The 19,152-nt window shown below is 41.2% G+C and overlaps 1 protein-coding gene across 3 annotated transcripts in view; it reads left to right on the top strand.

The window, feature by feature from the left end:
• Positions 1-12,776: 12,776 nt before the first annotated feature.
• SLC2A12 (solute carrier family 2 member 12) overlaps positions 12,777-19,152 on the top strand; it is a 76,473-nt gene continuing 70,097 nt past the window's right edge. For all 3 annotated transcript variants that reach the window (XM_068551249.1, XM_068551247.1, XM_068551248.1), the window contains exon 1: positions 12,777-13,043. In XM_068551249.1, the coding sequence (XP_068407350.1) occupies positions 12,929-13,043 (115 nt within the window). In that variant the 5' untranslated portion in view covers positions 12,777-12,928. The remainder of the gene's footprint in view (positions 13,044-19,152) is intronic.

The following is a 19,152-nucleotide window of genomic DNA, read 5'->3' on the forward strand; positions in this document are numbered from 1 at the left end:
CCTTTTTAGATGGCTTCTTTCACTTGGTAATATGCATTTAGGGTTTCTCCATGTCTCTTCATGACTTCAGAGTTCCAGCTGCTTTTTTTTTTTTACAATTTTTCCAATATGAGGTGAGCGTTGGGCCTGCCTGTTCCTCATGCCAACTTCAGGTCTCAAGTTTCAACTCATGTAAACCTCCCTCCTTCTCTCCATCTATCATCAATCTATTTTAGAACAAGAATTCAGAAATGAGAAAACTGTCACAAAAGATGCACATTAATGTGGTTATTTGAACTTAAAAAATGAGTTTAAATATTTCCTCATGGAAAATAAGTTGTTATTTGACAGTTTGGTTTGACACTGAGGTCTATCACGATACGTGACAGATGTTATCCACAGATTGAATCTATAGTTCCTTGTTTTTAGTGAATATATTTAAAGAATATATACACTGTACAGTACCCTGGAAGATATCGACTTTGTAAATATTTAAATTTATGGTAAAACATTTAGATGTCAGCTTAAAAATATATGAAGAGGTACAGAATTTCTCAAGAGTTTTCCAATTTTTTTTATGGTGTACTTGAGCAGAAATGTTTGAGGGCCACCAGCTAGAAGAAATTGTGTGAAAGAGTGAAATTGGCTTCATATTTTTGCCCATCAGCTACTCTTCAGGACATCACTGTATGACAACTCAATACTCTCATTACCCAGAATAATCCAGAAAATATTCCATCTGGTTCCAACTCTAGGTTAACTAAGGCAGGGAAGTGTGTAATGCATATAAGGATGATGGTTAAAATAAAATTTCTCTCAGGAGGTTCATAAAAAATTTGGTTATCTAATTCCCTGACCATAGCAAATTTGGCCATTCTATGCATTTTTAATTGCCCTCCATGGGATTTAAATGTTTCAGCATGTAGAGTAGGAAATGGAAAGTAGGTACCTGAGAAAATAACGAGGAAGAAAATTATATTTACTAGGGCTTACTGCCAGGAAAGAGATGGAGGGGCTAGAAACTGCCTCATGAATGTTCTTTTTTTTTCTTTTTTTCTAGAGAAATTCTAAAATGTTCCATTTATTGTGAGCCATGCTCAGGATAATGACACTTTTAGATCTTAAGAATTCCATTAGAATTTCTTTCCAGGGTGAATACCTTTCATGTTCAAGAGAGCTTCAAGTGGTAGATTCTGCGATCCAGATCCTTCCTCAGATCTCAGAACAAGACAGAATGACATAAGATTTCTGGAGATAGTGAAAATTATATGAACCCAAGGAGCCCATTTATGACTATAAAGCAAAGTGTCCTTACGAAATAGTATTTGGGTCTGGAAAACTGTGAAATGATGGCTGTCCTATGCGAGAAGAAGAAAGAAGCCTCAATCAAAGGCTTCAGTCTCTGAGAGTCACGTCTAGAGAGAAAGAATATAAGAGTCAAAAAGAAGGTCAGGCACAGGTGCAATGAATATAGTCAGATCAACTGGAAAGGTCTTGGGTTCTTGCACAAGAGGGCCCCTTTCGTCATCACCTTGCATTGGGCCAGGGGCAGAGTAAGCACATAATAAATATTTGAGGATAGGTGGATGAGTTTTTGAATGAACGCACATGTTCCCTTTACTCCGGGCAGGCGGGCAGGAAGCACGAACGAGCAGCTAACCAGAGCCACAAAACTGCACAGAGCAGCTGACAAAAGCAACTCCTCAGATCGATTTGGTGCTCTCTTTTCCCCAGCTGGCAGCTGCTGTTGCAGTCTCCTGCTTCTTTGGCCCCTTGCAGCTGGAAACATGCTCTTCCCTCTATCTATCAAAAGGGGGCAGCAGAGGACAGCCCTGGTGGCGCAGTGGTTAGAAATCCGCCTGCCAATGCAGGGCACGCGGGTTCCAGCCCTGGTCCAGGCGGATGCCACATGCCACGGAACAACTAAGCCCGTGCGCCACAACTACCGAGCCTGCGCGCCTAGAGCCCGTGCTCCACAACAAGAGAAGCCACCGCAGTGAGAAGCCTGCGCACCGCAATGAAGAGTAACTCCCGCTCGCCGCAACTAGAGAGAGCCTGCACGCAGCAACAAAGACCCAACGCAGTCATAAATAAATAAATAAGTGAGTAAATAAGTAAATAAATAAATAAATTTATTTAAAAAGGGGCAACAGAGAAGAGTTAATTCAGGTACCAGGCTGGCTGTGAGCAAAACCATCCCAATTCCACCAATATCTTAATGCAGATTGCCCAAACTGTGTCCTCCTAAAAGTTCATGTTTTTTTTTTTTTAATTAATTTATTTTTATGGAGAAATTAAGGATTAAAATTAAGGAGCTGGTAGAAATCTCCCTTAAAATTATTTCATGTCTATACTGAAAATTTTCTTAAATATAAAATGTTTTTTGGTGTGCCAAGTACAGTATATAATATGGGAAATTTCTCAAACTTTCTGGCCGATGAAAGAGCCCCCGCAATTTTTTTTTATATATACAGCAGGTTCTTATTAGTTATCTATTTTATACATATTAGTGTATACGTGTCATTCCCAATCTCCCAATTCATCCCACCACCACCACCACCCCGCCACTTTCCCCCCTTGGTGTCCATACGTTTGTTCTCTACATCTGTGTTTCTATTTCTGCCTTGCAAACCGGTTCATCTGTACCATTTTTCTAGATTCCACATATATGTGTTAATATACGATATTTGTTTTTCTCTTTCTGACTTACTTCACTCTGTAAGACAGTCTCTAGGTCCATCCACATCTCTACAAATGACCCAATTTTGTTCCTTTTTATGGCTGAGTAATATTACATTGTATATATGTACCACATCTTCTTTATCCATTTGTCTGTCGATGGGCATTTAGGTTGCTTCCATGACCTGGCTATTGTAAATAGTGCTGCAATGAATATTGGAGTGCATGTGTCTTTTTGAATTATGGTTTCCTCTGGATATATGCCCAGTAGTGGGATTGCTGGGTCATATGGTAATTCTATTTTTAGTTTTTTAAGGAACTTCCATACTGTTCTCCATAGTGACTGTATCAATTTACATTCCCACCAACTGTGCAAGAGGGTTTTTAATTCCTCAGAATGTCTGTTAACATCTCTAACCTCTGTAGAAGATGAATTAGGAAGTGCTTTCCTAGTCAATCCATTCCCATCTTAATGCCAAAGTTGATTCTCTCCACTTTACAGCATCAACTTTCTTTACCAACAGGGAAAGAAGGACTGGGACGTTGACCCCTGCCATTTCATAGAGTAAACTGTCTGAAGATGGAGCTTGAAAGATAAAGATGTACCCCCAATCCTTTATATTCTTGACACTCTCTCTTCTCCCCTTCTCTCCTGGTAGTAAGATCAGCCCCCAAATTTGTCTGAGAGTTAAAGATCTCACTAGGGGCCTCCAGCTGGACATGTGGCTCTGTGAAATGTTGAGTCAGGTCATGCTATTGTAGAGGCTAGAGATTCGTGGACCTTTCTGGTTTATCACCACTGTATCAGTTGGCAGTCTATTGTCATATGCTGCTTCCATCCTTATTTAGAAAGATAGCCTGATTTGAACGGATAAACAAATAGACTGAGCATTAACTTGATTCTCTTCTACAGTTGCTATTGCTGTTGCATTAATGAGTAAATTATATTCATATAGCACCTGAACAGTTTTCAAAGTGATTTAAGATACTTGTCTGATTTTATCTTAACTAAAATCTTTGAGAGAGTTTATGTTAGGGAATCTTTGGACTCTGGTCAACATTAGCCAAAAACAAATTTGTTGCTGGGCTTTGGAGTGGTTTATAGGACTGCAGGAAAAAATAGGAAGAACGAAGTCTTGGGAGAAACCAGGAAAGTTCTGCAGAAATAGGTAATAGTGGGTAGAGTTTTCTGTTCTGCCATCAGGAATGACTGACTGTTCCACCCAGGTATTGACCTAGTGTCATCTCTCAAGACTCACATTCCAGGGATAGAACATCTAATCGTCATGGCAGGGGTTTACAAGCCGACGCCTTGGCTAGAGAGTGGTGCACATTAGTTGACAGGTCCTCTAAAATGGCACGTCATTTCCCAACAGAAAATTACAAGGATTTTACTGAAAGAAGGGAGCTTGGCTGCATGGCAAAAAAATTAGCAGCTTTAGGCAAAGCAAGTGCAGGTTTTCCTATCTTAGAGATAAGGAAAGAGCCTAGATGGGTCATTTGAATGGCCTAAAGTCATGTGGATAATAAACAAAAAACACATTAGAATTTATATGATCTTACTCCTAAACCAGTAATATTTTTCCTAGTATTACTTATACTTCCATGGAGCCCTTGGGTGCAAAAACAGCTATCATTTATTGAGGATCATTATGGTCAGATATTGTTCTAAATACTTTCTTTACATTAATACATTTAATCCTCACAGGAACCCTATGAGTTGGGTACTATTATTATCCCATTTTAGAGATGAGGAAACTGAGTCATAAAGAACTTCCAGAGACAGTAAGTGGTGCAGCCAGAATTAAAACTGACTAGTCCAAGAACCTACTTTCAAAATGATGCTTTAATGAAACAACACGTGATCAATCTGAAGTTTTATTGTTTACACCCTCTTCTCCATCTTTTTCTTTTGTATTTCTTTCTGCAAATATTTAGTGAGTGACTCAAGGTTTCAGACACCACGCTGGACTCTGGAGGAGTGGCAGTGAACAGGTGGTCACGACTTGCCCTCACAGTGGTTACAGTCTAGTAGGGAGAACAAGTTAGGAAATCATCACAGTGCTCCATGCTTCTCCTTATGTCAGCGCTGCACCCTGTGCCATGGGAGCAGAGAGGTGGGTGCTTGGCCCAGCCTGGGGGAAGGGAGGACAGAGAAGACTGAAGCACCTGGCAAAGGGGGATGGGGAGGGAGAGGGGAGGGAAGGAAAATATCATACCACCCAATCCCTCAAGTACTGAAGGCAAGTATAAAACACAGCCAGACTTCACAGAAAGCCAAAAGCCAAGACCATTCTCCTGGGGCCTTAGAGTTCCACCTCTCTGCTTCACTCTATGATTTTTCATTCTTCTGCTCTCTTTCTGCCGAGCTTTCTCTTATTTTGCGCATCTCCTTTGCTCCCTCTACCATAAATCTGGCTTGCACAAACTTGGCCTGCTGTGACTCTGACCCCAGGCCTCACTCCATATTAACCCAAACATTCACCCACCATTGGTGGATACAGTAGAGTGGCCCTCTCAACCTCCGTTCCACCCTCCTTCTTTTTGGGTAGGTTAGAAAACTACATTTCCCAGACTTCTTAGCAATCAGGATCTAGACGTCAGTTAGAAGCATCTGCAGGAAGGTAGATATGATGGGGAAGCTATTTTCTCTGCCTTTTGGGGGGATTTCTACTAGCCTATGAGATCAGGTGATGTGAGATTTTCCTGAGGCAGCATTCGACATCTATAAGCTTCTTGGAGAATGCAGTTATGAGGGTGGTTGGGTTTAAATCTGATCCCTAGATTTAAACAATGCAGCTTGAACTCATTGCTCCATTAGGTGGACTTAGATATAGGAGCTCAGCTGATGAGGCCAACTCTATATTATTCTGGGAGTCATTTCTGAATGCTTGGAATCTGATCTTTCAGGCCTTCCAATGATTTTATAAGCCCCTGATTCTCTGTGTTAAATTCCTTCCTGCTTAAAATTCCCACACAGAACTCTGACTGATACACAACCAGTCTCTAATTTAATTTAGAGAGAGAAGGCCCTCAAAGAGAGGATCCTGGTCCATTCTTTTGGTTCCCGGAACGTGAGAACTCTGTTCATGGTTTAGTCAGTCGTGGGCAACCACAGTGAAGAGTGAGACAGGAGTGTCTAAAAGCCAATGAGGTCAAGGAGGCACTGATCAGCTAGCCCACCAGAGAGTTCAAGAAAGGACTAGACTGCAGAGCTTCGAGTGAAGAAGCAGCCGGAGATGGGTCCAGGGAAGTCAGCTGGAACCAGACCATGCTGGGCATTTTAGGTCTCATTAAGACATTTAGACCAACCCTAAGAACAGTTGGAAGCTGGTGAAAAGTTTAAAACAACTGGAACCATTTAAGGGTCTAAATTTTAGAGAAAAGCCTGGGCTGTATTATGGAAAATGGGCTTTGCGGATCAAGAATGCAGGCAGGGAGACCTGTTAAGAGGTCATTGCAGCTGTCCACATGGAGATGGGGAGGTGGTTTGGATTTAGAGAGTGACAGTGGGGATGGGAGGAAGGGAACAGATCGGAGAGATTTTTAGTAAGTACAGTCATCTGGGAAGACCTCGATTCCCCAACCATGTTCATAGGGTCAGATACAAATTTTGAGGGGCCAGAAGTTTATTAAAATTGGGGTACTCCAATCTTTAAAAATAGAAATATACAATTAAGTCTGAAAGTGAATATTTATTAAGATCAATTACAAATGTTTAAAAAGCAATCAAATATTACAAACACCACACAATCCAGAAATTACCTGATACATCTCTATAATACTTTTTTCTCCCTCTTTTCTTCATAACAGAATTTTTTTGGCTATATTACTTTCTACAGAGAGAAGAGAAAGAACCCAATCTCTTCTCTAGCATGGCCCTCCTCTGTGACCCACATACTCCTGGCGCTGGGAGCTATATGACATAGACACAGGACATTGATAGACAACCTCCAGTCCTGAGCCCCTGCATCATCATGCCACATGAGCGATAATGTGGAAAATGTGCAGTGTGAGTTGGCACAGTATGTAGCAGGAGAATTCCTGGGAGTCCTTCCTTTACCGGGAGAGATAGCAAGAGCTTAACTACTCACTGAAGTGCCTGTGAGTCATCTAAGTGAAACCCAAACCAAATATTTTTCCAACTTAACTGCCCCTAAGCCAGATCCCAAATATCCCATGACCACTCCTATGTCACCTACACAAGGAAAAGGTGACAAAAAGGATATCAGTGTCAGAACGCAAAGGGTTAGGGGTCTTCACTGATTGCGGGTAAATATATTACTTTTGCATATTTTAAGAAAATATATGATCTTATGAATGCATTGCTGGGCCCCTCCCATGACCTTGGAAGGGCCAATGTGAGTGAGGGGCCCTGAAGCTTAAATATTGTTAGCTTTGTGATTGATCTGCCTCTACACACATCAAAAAGGACTCAGCTAGATGAGTTCGTGAACCAACTCCAACTTGGAGACTCTGGGATCAAAAACAATTCCCAAAGTCCCGCTCTGAGCTGATCCAGCCGCCCCGGGCACATACCTCACTGTGTATATCTAGCAACCAAGGGACTTGGCGGCCGGACCACTGCACCATTTTGCCAGAACAGAAACACTAAATCCTGTTGCTTCATGCTGTCAGCTTCTGATGCAAAACCTGGAGTGTGTGATATGTTAAGCAGAGCGTGGCCCTAGGTGTAAAGGAAGCCCCAAGAAGGATCTTTCCAAGTTCTGTGTGGAAGACAGTCAATTTTCTATGTAGTGCCCTTCTCATTGACCAGCAGATAGGAGACAGTTAATGAAGGTGGACCAGTCTTTCAAGACAATAAAGACTGCTGTTGTCACATAGGATTGAGCAGTATTTTTCCGTCATTATGGCATAAAAAGAAGGATAACCTAAAGGAAAGGCTTAGTCATTGAACAACTTTCTGTGGATGCCTCCATCCAAAGAGCATGGTAATAATACTGAGGAAAATTTAAAAATTGGAAATATTGATAATTTATTTGGAAAAACAGGTAATAGAATGGAGAAGGGTACTCATCTTATATAGCTTAGCTCTACAAAGGCAGATGTAGGCCAAACTAACAGGTAAGACATTGCAATTTAGAGGAAGATTATAACTTGAACAGCCCCATTAATTGCCCAAATGCATCCCTGTGCAAATTACATTTTAACTTTGATTTTCTGGAAAACTTGTTTTATAAATAAACAAACTTCTGTCTAAATGAATGGGAACGGCCCACCTATAGTTGTGCAATGTATGGATTGCACAACAGTATATGGCAGCCCTAAATTTGAAGAAGTTTTCTTCAGATTTATACTTATTAGATATACAGTATTAAAACAATGTTAAGAAAATATTTTTTTCAGAAAATACTTTTTACACATGATTTACCCATGATTAGGACTAGTCTAAATTCCTTATGTGACCTAAGATTACCACCCCAAAGTATTTGTTATTTTCAGTTTTTCCAAGTTCCCTTCTAGTCTCTATGAAAACTCGTATATATTTTTAAAAATTATTATAGTGGTAATCAGCATGAAATGTTCTACTCTGATTTTTCCATTTAAAATAATAGAAATAATATTTTATTACACTGCTGTATTGTCTTTCTTTTAACAATTTATTTTATATCAAGTGAACATATCATAATGAATTTAACCATACTTCTTTTGTAATTTGAGGAACTTTAATCGATATGTTATGATTAGTAATATTCTACACATTAAAAAAAGTTATATTGAAAACCTTTAGAAAAAGGAGTTATTTGGATAGTATAAACATGTAAAATAATAAATATTCTTCCAAAAAACTGATACCAAGATGAATATTTTATTGGAGTATGGCTAATTAAGACCTGAATTTGTATCTGGATATTTTTTGTCTAAAGATTGTATTTCCCTATTTGTGTTTACACTGTAATGAACTATTTTAGGATAAAAACTCCGGAGGTACATTCTACATAAACATAGGGCAATGGGATGCACCACAGAGAAGCACCAGGGTGTAGTGGAAAGCATGTGAGTTTTGGAGTCAAATGGACTTGGACCGCTGTGCTTTGAAATGTTATGTTCTGCAAAAGATTTGTGCAAGAATTACTCATAACAGCTTTATTTACAATAGCCAAAACAAAACAGCCCAAGCGCCCATCAGTAGGAAAATGGATAAATAAATTGTGGTATATTTACCCATGGAATACTAGTCAGCAATAAACAGAATAAACTACTAATACACACAAACATAGGGTTGAATGTCAAAATTATGCTCAGTGAAAGAAGCCTTACACAGGAGTACATACTCTATGATTCCATTCTATGAGGAGTGAGAACAGGGAAAGATAACCCATGTGGAAAAAATCAGAACATTGATTGCTTCTAAGGGTTAAGATGTAAATTGACTCAAAAAAGACATAAAGGAACTTTCTGGATGATGCTCGTGTTCTGTACTTAGTAGGGGTTTGGAGTGTACATATGTATGTGATTTTCTGAATTTATATAACGGTACCCTTGTATGAACATCACTGTATGTAAAATGTTTCAAAGGGAAAAAAAAAAAAAAAAGAACCTAAACAAGTATTGGACTCTACTGCATGATACACATATCAAAGTATTCCAACTTACTTTGAAATGCATAAAAACTAAGACGGATCAATGGATGGATAGAGGGATTAAAATACAGATACATAGATGAAAGAGTGAGCATAGTTAAATGCTGAGTATAGAATCTAGGTTTTCCTGTATGATTGAAAAATTTCAGGATGAAACATTGGAAAGTGTTTTTTTTGTTTTGTTTTGTTTTTGATCTGGACATGTTTCAAAAACCTCTGTTTCAATTTCTGCAAAATGAAAGTAATAGTGTTTACTTCACAAAGTTGTTGTGAGGTTTAAGAAAAATCTCCGTAAAAATAGGCCTGGTATATACATAGTAGAGGTCCACAGCCTTGTGATGCTGTTTGCCTTATCTTTCATCCCCTCTTATTTGTCTTGTCAGTTTATAAGCCATAATACATACTTTTGGATTTGGTAGCATTGCCTATGAACAGGTGGTCTGAAAAGGTATGCAGCAAAATTATTGGAATTATGGGAAATGAACTGTCCATCTGCTGATTACATATTCCTTAAGTGGAGGAACAGTTTTTAACGATAGTAGTGGCTCAGACTCTATTAAGGAGGGACAGCCTGTGGTGATACTTGCTCTAAAGAGAGTACCAGAAAGGAGAGAGAAACGACGAAGTGTTAGAGACAATCGTCAAATGGGTTTTTAGAAACTACATAGTTATCCAGCTCACTAAATGCTCCATTTGTGAGCACTCATTTATTTATTTATTTGTTTATTTATTTATTTGCTTGTAGAAATTTGAATGGAATAAAGTGAGGAAAAGGACTTTGTTCATACCCCTCAGCTCTGGCTGCCCATCTCTTTCTTCCCAAAGTAGTTTGCAGGGTAGGTTTTTCCATACACTGTAATCTTTGTATTTATTTATTTTTGGCTGCCTCGGGTCTTAGCTGTGGCACGTGGGATCTTTCGTTGCTGCACGCCGGCTCTTTGATGCGGTGTGCAGGTTGCCCTCTAGGTGTGGCGCATGGGCTCTCTAGTTGCAGTGCATGGGCTTAGTTGCCCCGCAGCATGTAGGATCTTAGTTCCCCGACCAGGGATCGAACCCGCGTCCCCCGCATTGGAAGGCAGATTCTGGACCACCAGGGAAGTCCCTGCACTCATTTATTTAACACATATTTATTGAGGGTGTGTTGCATGCCTGGCACTGTGCTAAGAGCTGGAGACACAGAGATGGACGAGTGTCCGGGACAGACATAGGTGCCTGCCCTCATGGAACTTACATTCTAGTCATGCTAAAGTTAGTTGGATTTATAGGGATCAGTCTGTTTCCAGCAAATATTTACTGAGTATTCATTCTGGCCAGGCACTTGGAATATCCGTAGTAAACCAAACAGAAATGGTCCACTCTGTCATGGAGCCTCCTATCTAGCAGAAAAAGGCAGATTTAGTCAAATCACTGCATGTAACTATAATAAAACTGTAACATGATAAGTGTGCAAAATACTGTGAAGGAGAAGTACAGGGTTCTTCAGGAAATTTCGGCAGGAGAATATGCCCCATTAGCCTAGGTGAGTTTAAGAGAGTAACTTGAGCACAGAACAGAGCTTGGGAGAGCCAGTGGCCCCCACTGGGTCAACATTGGAATGAAAAACAGAATTAGGGGCACCAGGAGCCATGTGTTCCGTCACATAGTGTGCTTATTCCTTTGGATTTCTGCTTGGTTTACGCCTTAGGAGTTCCTGTGTGGTTCGGCTACAGAAAGCAAAGTGAGAATTGTTGAATTGCTCTTCGCCGTAGTAAGGGATTCTGGAATTAGGTTTATCTTCTACTTGGTCAAAGACTATAGCAAACACCCTAACACGTCCATGGTGCCAGGAAGCTGCCGGAGACATGGGGCCTGAGATCATTAAACAAAGCAATTATACAACTGACCCACTGTAAGAACATGTCCACCAACTGAGGTCGTTGATTCCCAGCAGAGAGAAGATAGAAGCCAAGGGAATACAGAGAGCTGATGAGAAATACGTGTGTCCTGCAGACAAAACCTGTTGCTCCTACAATGATAACACATTCTGGAAACAAATAAAAACCAAAGCATCATTGTACCACACATTCTTTAGTGGGGACAAGCTGATCTGTTGGAGTCTGAACTACTCACCTCTGAATCAAAAGGGGGCTGGGCTATGCTTAAAGAACTGCCATTTTCCAGCACTAGCAGCAGACATAAACAGGTGCATAATCAATACTAGTTGAATCATTACAGGTTTGTTTCCATTTGTTGCCTGATTCCCCGAAGGATAAGAAAGATACAGAAATATCTAGTGATGAGCAAAAGTAATGTACAAATGATAAGTTAATTTAGAGCTGTGTTAGGATCCAGCCAAAAGGCCAAAAGTGAGTTCTGTGTAGTTCAGCTTCTGCCTATACAAGCAAGAACTCGTTTCTGTGTCCAGAGGAATGACTAGGACCAAAGCTGTATTTCATGTCATCTTCTTAAGGTCAAGAAGGGCTGAAAGTGACGGAAACCGAGAAGATCAGAGAAGGACAAGGCTGGGAGGTTGGGATATAGGCAAGTTATGGCATTAGAGCACCTGGCTTCCTGGTCTCAGCTCTGCCACTGACTAGCTGTGATATTTGAGGCAAGTCACTTTGCCTCCATTTTCTGCTCTGTAATATGGGTACATGCCTCACAAGTTGGGTTTTTTTTTCCCCCAAAAATGAATCATTTGGTAAGACCTTTATAGAAATATATTCACAGATGAGGGAAAAAAAAAAATCTTCCTTCTCAGGCCCTGCTTTTGTTTCCGATTGGACGGCACCAGAGCCACACCATGGTCCATTCACTCTGGGGGCTCAGAACTGGAAATGCCCCTCCTCCTACAATCAGGCTGGCAGGCGTCCATTTCGACAGAAGATTCAGGGTTGGTTCCTTCCTTAAAGACAGCTATGCGTAAATAAACTGCGATACTTTGCTGTAACCCCAGGGTACAAAAAGTCCAAAAACCTGGGCATTCTGAGTTTGCGTATACTTGGTCTCAGGCCTTGATTTGTCTGACAGGCCTTGGAGAGGGAGAGTATATACCGCACTCACCTAGGGCAAAATCAGGTTGAAACAATGAAGATGTTTCATGCTTTGTTGAATTTGCTAAGTGTCACTGCTCTTGGAATAACCGTCTTGCTGAAAAATTGACACACTTTTCCTTCTGGTATGTCTTTGCCTAAATTGTTCCTCCCTGTGCAAGATTAACTAATACCATCTGTGAGTATTCGGGGCCCTCACTCTCAGCCTGGGCTTGAATCTGCCTGATTCTTTTCTGTGCCTCTTTTCAAAGGTGCAGGAATACAAGAGCTACACCTCCCCCCCCCCCCACCCACGCCCCCAGCTAAGGGCCAAACCCTGTCAGAGCTCCGGTTCCCAAGCCTGGAAATCCTTTGCTTCCAGCTCTGCATCTGAAGGCAAAAAACAATCCTCCGGAGATTCGGCCCTCCCACTGCCTGTGATAGGCTGCTTGGAATAGCAAGAGCCTGTGTCACCGAAAAGGGCAAAGCTTTCGGAAATAGAAACAAAGTTGGTCACAAATCACATTGGCTTTGCCCGAAGTTTTTTTTTCACCTTTCTTTAGCATGCGACCATGGGGAAAGTGACTGCTCGTGTCAGTGGGGGAAGTCAGGGTGGTTTAGTGCCCAGGGAACGGCTGTAACTTCTACGTGACCATGGTACCTGTTGAAAACGCAGAGGGCCCCAGTCTGCTGAAACCGAAGGGGCCAGCAGCCGAGACTGATGGCAGCGACAGAGCCAGCGGCGGCCGGCATCCTCCCTGGGCGAGAGGTAAAGCGAGGCTGCAGGGCTCGGGGACCGCGAGAGGAGCGAGCTGGGCGCGTGTCTCACTCATGTGTGTGTGTGTGTGTGTGTGTGTACACGTGAGCGTGCTAGGTGCCTGGAGACGAGGGGACAGGATCTGCTGGGAGGAGTGACAAGGAGCTCTAATGTGAAGGTTGAAGTCCCACTACTCATAAGCCGGGCGCCCTCCGCCGTGTTGACGGTATGATGTATAAATCTTTTTCATTTGGAGAAATTGACTGGCAAGATAATCACACGTGTAAACACACCCACACACACCCCCGCATACACACTTATTCATTTATTGTCACAAATGGATAATCTGTAACAATTGGACATTATAACCACCATTTCAAAAATCAGCATTTTAAGGAAGCTTCATAAAATTATTAGTTATATAATCAATAAATACAACTTTCTTTTTAAGTTCCCAGCATCTGTTTGTAATGAATTTGAGCATTATTTACAGCCTAAAACCTCTGCTTGGTTGCTCCTGCTTTCTTTAAAACTGGCCTTTCAGACTGAGGTTTGTTTAATACTTTTCCTTCCAGAGGTGAAATTTGGAAAAGTTTTAATTCATTTCAGTTATCTTTGCTAAACCAAATGCCTTTCTTCAGTCCCGCATTTACAATTTTCACAAACACATTGCACACTTTTAGTTGCCTTTTCCTCTTCATTTAGTTTATTCTCAAAGGAATAGGAACTAATCGTAATATGAAATGAAATCAGACACAAATAATGCCCTTCTTCCCACTGCTTCCCTCAGCTCTGCTCCCTCTAATCATATAATACATTCCCACGCCATATATTGGAATTTCATGCATAACCAAAAACACTAAATGATACGAAAGGCATTTTACATTTCACCTTGGGATGGATCTGTATACTTATGTTTGCATGGCGGGTTTGATGATCTTGGAATTGAATCCACAACCCGTCTCCAGGAGGAACTGAGCGGCCCCTCCTTGGGAACTGAGAAGCTCTCCTTATCCCCTGCCCTCTCCCTGCTCAGCCTTCCCTTGCTTCCCTCCTTCTAGTCAAGAATGAATATCTGGGGTCACCTTACACTATGCCTCAGCCCTCTCTTCAGCAGAGCTGTTCCTTTGTCTAAGTGTGATCTTTGGTTCCTAAGTCTAAGAGCAGACAAAGGAAACTTGTATTCGGGGGTAAAGAGAAAGAGTGGCAAAGTTCTTCACTCTGAATTCCGGCAAGATTGAGCTCTAGGGTGAGCTGAGGTGGTGATATTGACAAAAGGGTTAACTAGATAGAGTCACTGATAAATGTCACAAAGAAGATGAAAAGAAACTTTGTCCTGGAGGGGCCTCCATGGTAACACTCAAAAATGGACTATTTAGTTTTGATATGTCTTTGAAAGCACGGTGTACTACTCTTAATAGGTTAAATTGCCCAAGTTCACAGTGATCCCAAAGGAAGGTAACATGTATATGTGCTTGTAAAGGTTGAATACACACACAAAATTCAATTTATAGTGCAACTGTTTCTGCCATTGAAAAGAAATGATAAATGAACAAATACCATAAATTATCTTTTACATTTAATTTTAAATGAACCTTTATCATGTAGAAGAGGAAACCTAAATGTTTTTCTTAAATCCTTAATTAATACAGCTTTGATGGGTGCTATATATGTAGTTTATATTTAGACAAATACAAACCTTTTATTATTACTTTTGTAAATTTTCATAAATTGTCTTAAACATTCTTGATACCCAAAGGCAATTATACAGAGCTATGTGTATAATGAATCCATAGTACGGACTTGCTCTATGGTTTTGACAAGTTACTTCACCTCTCCAATTGGGATTGTATTTTTGTATGATTTACGAAGATGTTGAGGTTTACTGAAATATTTGACAAATACTCCTTTCAACTTCTTTATTTTTTAAACTTCCATAGTTTCATCCAGGAAATTCTGAGTATTTAAAACATGCTTAAATTATCCTACTTTTCCTGCATTTGAAGGTAGCAAGTTGTTCTATATTCCTAGATGAAAAAATTAACGTGCAAAGAGGAATGAGTTATACAACCCAGGACAAGGTCATTAAAACATTTGAGATATTGAAAAATGAAACAAAACAAAAACCTTAATCTCTTTGATTGCACCCCCTTAATGCTATTGTGTGTAATGAAAAGTGTTGGCAGGTTTTCCTTGGCTAACCCCTCTAAACTGGAAAGAATGCTCAGTTTCAATGGCTAGAAGCTAATGAATTTAAATTCATTTTCAAAAGGCCATGGTTCAGGGCTTCCCTGGTGGCGCAGTGGTTGAGAATCCACCTGCCAATGCAGGGCACACGGGTTCGAGCCCTGGTCTGGGAAGATCCCACATGCCGTGGAGCAACTGGGCCCGTGAGCCACAATTACTGAGCTTGCGCGTCTGGAGCCTGTGCTCCGCAACAAGAGAGGCCGCGATAGTGAGAGGCCCGCGCACCGCGATGAAGAGTGGCCCCCGCTCTCCGCAACTAGAGAAAGCCCTCGCACAGAAACGAAGACCCAACACAGCCATAAATTAAATAAATAAATAAAATTAAAAAAAAAAAATTTATGGCTCAAAGTGGGTACATTTTTAGTAAACCTTTCAGTGTTCATAGACACATTATAATTGACCTTGTAGGGCAGGTTGAGCTCAATTTGAAATCTCGGTACCTTGAGCCAACAACAGATATAGGTGAGGTGAGGAACATGGACTGCTGGGGCATCTTACACAGGGAGAGCATGAGTCCAGAAGATGTGTGGTTGGCCCACGTTCACGCGGTGGCTGATCAAAGCTGACCCTGACGACCTGTGGCCCAGGGGGCCTGCTCCTTCATCTCAGGAGTGGGGTCTCCCAGGCTCTTCTAATTCATGATTCAAACAACTGGCTAGGAGGAGGGTTTCCTTAAGTCCCCCATTACCCCACCAGCACTGCATTTTCCTCTCAGATCTGCCCAAAAGTCAGAAACCAAGAACAATATTCACGGTATGAGTGTAGGTTCTCCGCGATGCAGATCCAGCTGCCGAAAGCAGTGGAACCCAGATTGCTAGAACTAGACTCCGAACCAGCTGAAAGGGCTGCACTTCATCCCCTCCAAGACCCTTCTAAACCTGAGTTGCCACAGTCTGAGATTTAAGAAATGCACACTTCTGCTCATGAGGTGAATACCCTATGGCAGTTGTTCTCAAATTTGTTTAAAGCTGTGAACTCCTTTTTGCAAATGGAAGCTGAGTAGGTGGTCAGTATGTTAAGACAAGTAAACATGGCGCCTCTTTAGTGGAAAGGGGAGAGGTGGAGAAAGAAAGACCTGAAGCCTGGCCGCTTCCCTGCTCCTCTCTCATCCCTGGTGGCCCTGAGCCGGCTCCTGGGTCGGTATCACATTAGCAAACCTCAAGTCCATCACCACTCCGGTTATGCAGGCCATGTTTTTGAGGTTGTGGCATATTTACTGTGCTCCTGCTGTGAGCCTTGGGCTCTCAGGATTAGCCTAAAACAGACCCTCTTGAGTTGAGTCAGGTCTGGCTTTCTCAGTCTTCCTCAGGCAGCCCAAGGGGAAGTCTACTTGTACGACAGACTGAGGAGACTTTGGGGAACAAACTTATCACCGGGGAAGAGAAGGTCAGACTGACCAGCTTGACCTGATAACAGAGCTTTGGCTGTGAGACCAACAGACTGGTCACTTTGGGAAGACCCAGGCCTTGGCCATTCCCATTTTTCCAGGCTTTCCATATATTAAAAAGTGGCATCTGAAACTAATATAATATTGTAAATCAACTATACCTTAAAAAAAAAACAGAGATACAACTTTTAATAAAATATATACAGTATGTAAGTATCAAAAGACAAAGTGACAAAACCCTTGACAAAAATTGTGTTCTTAAAAACGTGTATTTAACAAATTGATGGCAATTACAACAGCAAAAAAAATGTCGTGTAGCTTGATATTCCCAAGGAAATGACAGAATTTATAGACGTTTGAATTTATGAGGGACTATAGACTTTTTTTGACTGGAAATAAGACCAGATTTAAAGATAACCATCTCCCCTTTCTCTTCAGTCAGCTTATCTCCGGGGCTGTACATTTAACCTCACTTGGAAATCATATCAAAAGTCTAAATTGGAGGCTTTTTGTGACAGTGAGGCATGGGCAAATGGCTTCTCTGGGATCTCAGAAGGGAGAAGGCTCTAAACAAACATGGCGGGAGCTGTTTCACCGCCAACTCTGGGTGGTGTTTGGCTCACGCAGCAGGGCTCTTTTCCCCTTTAATATCACATCACAGAGAGAGCAGAGAGATTGTTGCTTGTCGCAAACCACCCCTAGGCTGCTGCAGCGGCAGGCACGTATTGTGAGTGCCTGTGTTGGCAGGGCCTGGCACACGAGGCCAGGCCAAGGAGCCACCAACAGTGCCATTGACCCAGAGGGCCTGAAATTAGCCAGCAAACACCAGCATGCCTGAACAGGTTTTATAGCCAATGTCTATTCTGATAGGTCAGTGCCTCTGTCCAGTTGTTAAATATTTTAAACATTACCCTTCAGTCTGGTAACATTGCCAGCAGGACCTGAGCGGCTGCGTTCTTAGGAAACAGACTAGTGGTAGCTGGTAGGACCCTACCGTGATCCCTCAGGTATGTTTTTTGTGAATTCTCAAGGAGGTACTTTTCAGTGGTCTAGACCTTGTAGAAGCTGATAAAAACAGAACTCAAAATACAATGAGTCCACCCTGGAACTGCCTGTGGAAACTCCAATTTACATGTATGTATCAGAGGTGAATCTTAAAATGCAGTTTTTAATTGCTGTAGATGTGTGGGATGGTATGTTTCATTCAAGAATATTTAGTTCTTGAATCTGTTTTCATAGCATCACGTCACTAGGAGGAACTGAAGTATAATACTATTCAGCCTCAGGGTTCAAAAAGTTCTAAAAGTTCCAAACAGGCCTCCATGAGTGTGGAATTAGCTTTGGGCTTTTAAAGGTTTGAAGCAGCTTTTTATTCAGATTGTATGAGCAAGAACTGGCTTTATAAGATTCTTAAATTGAATGGAGTCGGGACTCCCAAGTTCAATTTTTTTCTCATGAAGTCTTCCCCAAGAGGATGAGTTAGCGAATAAAATAAGGCAATGCAAGCCACTTAAAAGTACACCAAGTCACGGTGGTAAGAAAGGAGAAAAGCTGAAATGTGCTTCTTCCCAAGGAGCTATTTCACCAAATACCAAATGATGATAATTTCCCATCCCATCTTCCTTCAAAAAGTACCCAGTCTCTGGGACTTCCCCGGTGGTCCAGTGGTTAGGACTCTGCGCTTTCACTGCTGAGGGCTTGAGTTCAATCCCTGGTCAGGAAACTAAGATCCCACAAGCTGCGCGGAACAGCCAAAAAAAAAAAAAAAAAGTTCCGAACCTGAAACCCCTCCAAGTATTTCCCAGCTGAAATGTTAAGCCAAATATATTACTTCCATAGTAAATCATAAATTCACATGAGTTTTTTTTCTATTTTATTTTGTTCTGTTTTGGCTCCTTGGTGTCACTTTTCTTCCTGCATCGCAGCACATTCATTTATGCATTTGCAAAATGGCTATGCTTCAGTGATATACTAATTTTTCTATACAATTTAAGTAGAAGTAATAAGACTAAAATAATTTATCACATTATTCTCATTTTAGGAGTTTTCATTCTTTTTGAGTATGACTCACTTTATACTGTTGTACCAAAATATCAGGGAGAAAAGCAGTCCTTTGTTTGACTTATAGGAGTATTTTTTTTCTCTTAAGTAAATCAAGTGTTATTAAACTTTAAACTGGTAAATTGTGCTTCCTTTGGAAGTAATTGTTTCTCAGAAACATTCATGACACAGGTCTGCCTGGCATTACTAGGCTCTGGGGCTGTTAGCTACAACCATATTATTTTATTTATATTATTATTATTATTATTATTTTATAATGTGTGGCTCCTGCATGCACCTGTTTCCCACACTTTGTGGAATTTGGGAGCCATGTGCAATGCTAATTTAGATATGACATCTCAGCCTCAGATGTGCAAGGTTTTTTAAGAATAGGGGAGGGAATTCCCTGGCAGTCCAGTGGTTAAGACTCCGCCCTTCCACTGCAGG

This window comes from Eschrichtius robustus, chromosome 9 (assembly GCF_028021215.1).
Source record: "Eschrichtius robustus isolate mEscRob2 chromosome 9, mEscRob2.pri, whole genome shotgun sequence".
Classification (NCBI taxonomy): domain Eukaryota; kingdom Metazoa; phylum Chordata; class Mammalia; order Artiodactyla; family Eschrichtiidae; genus Eschrichtius; species Eschrichtius robustus.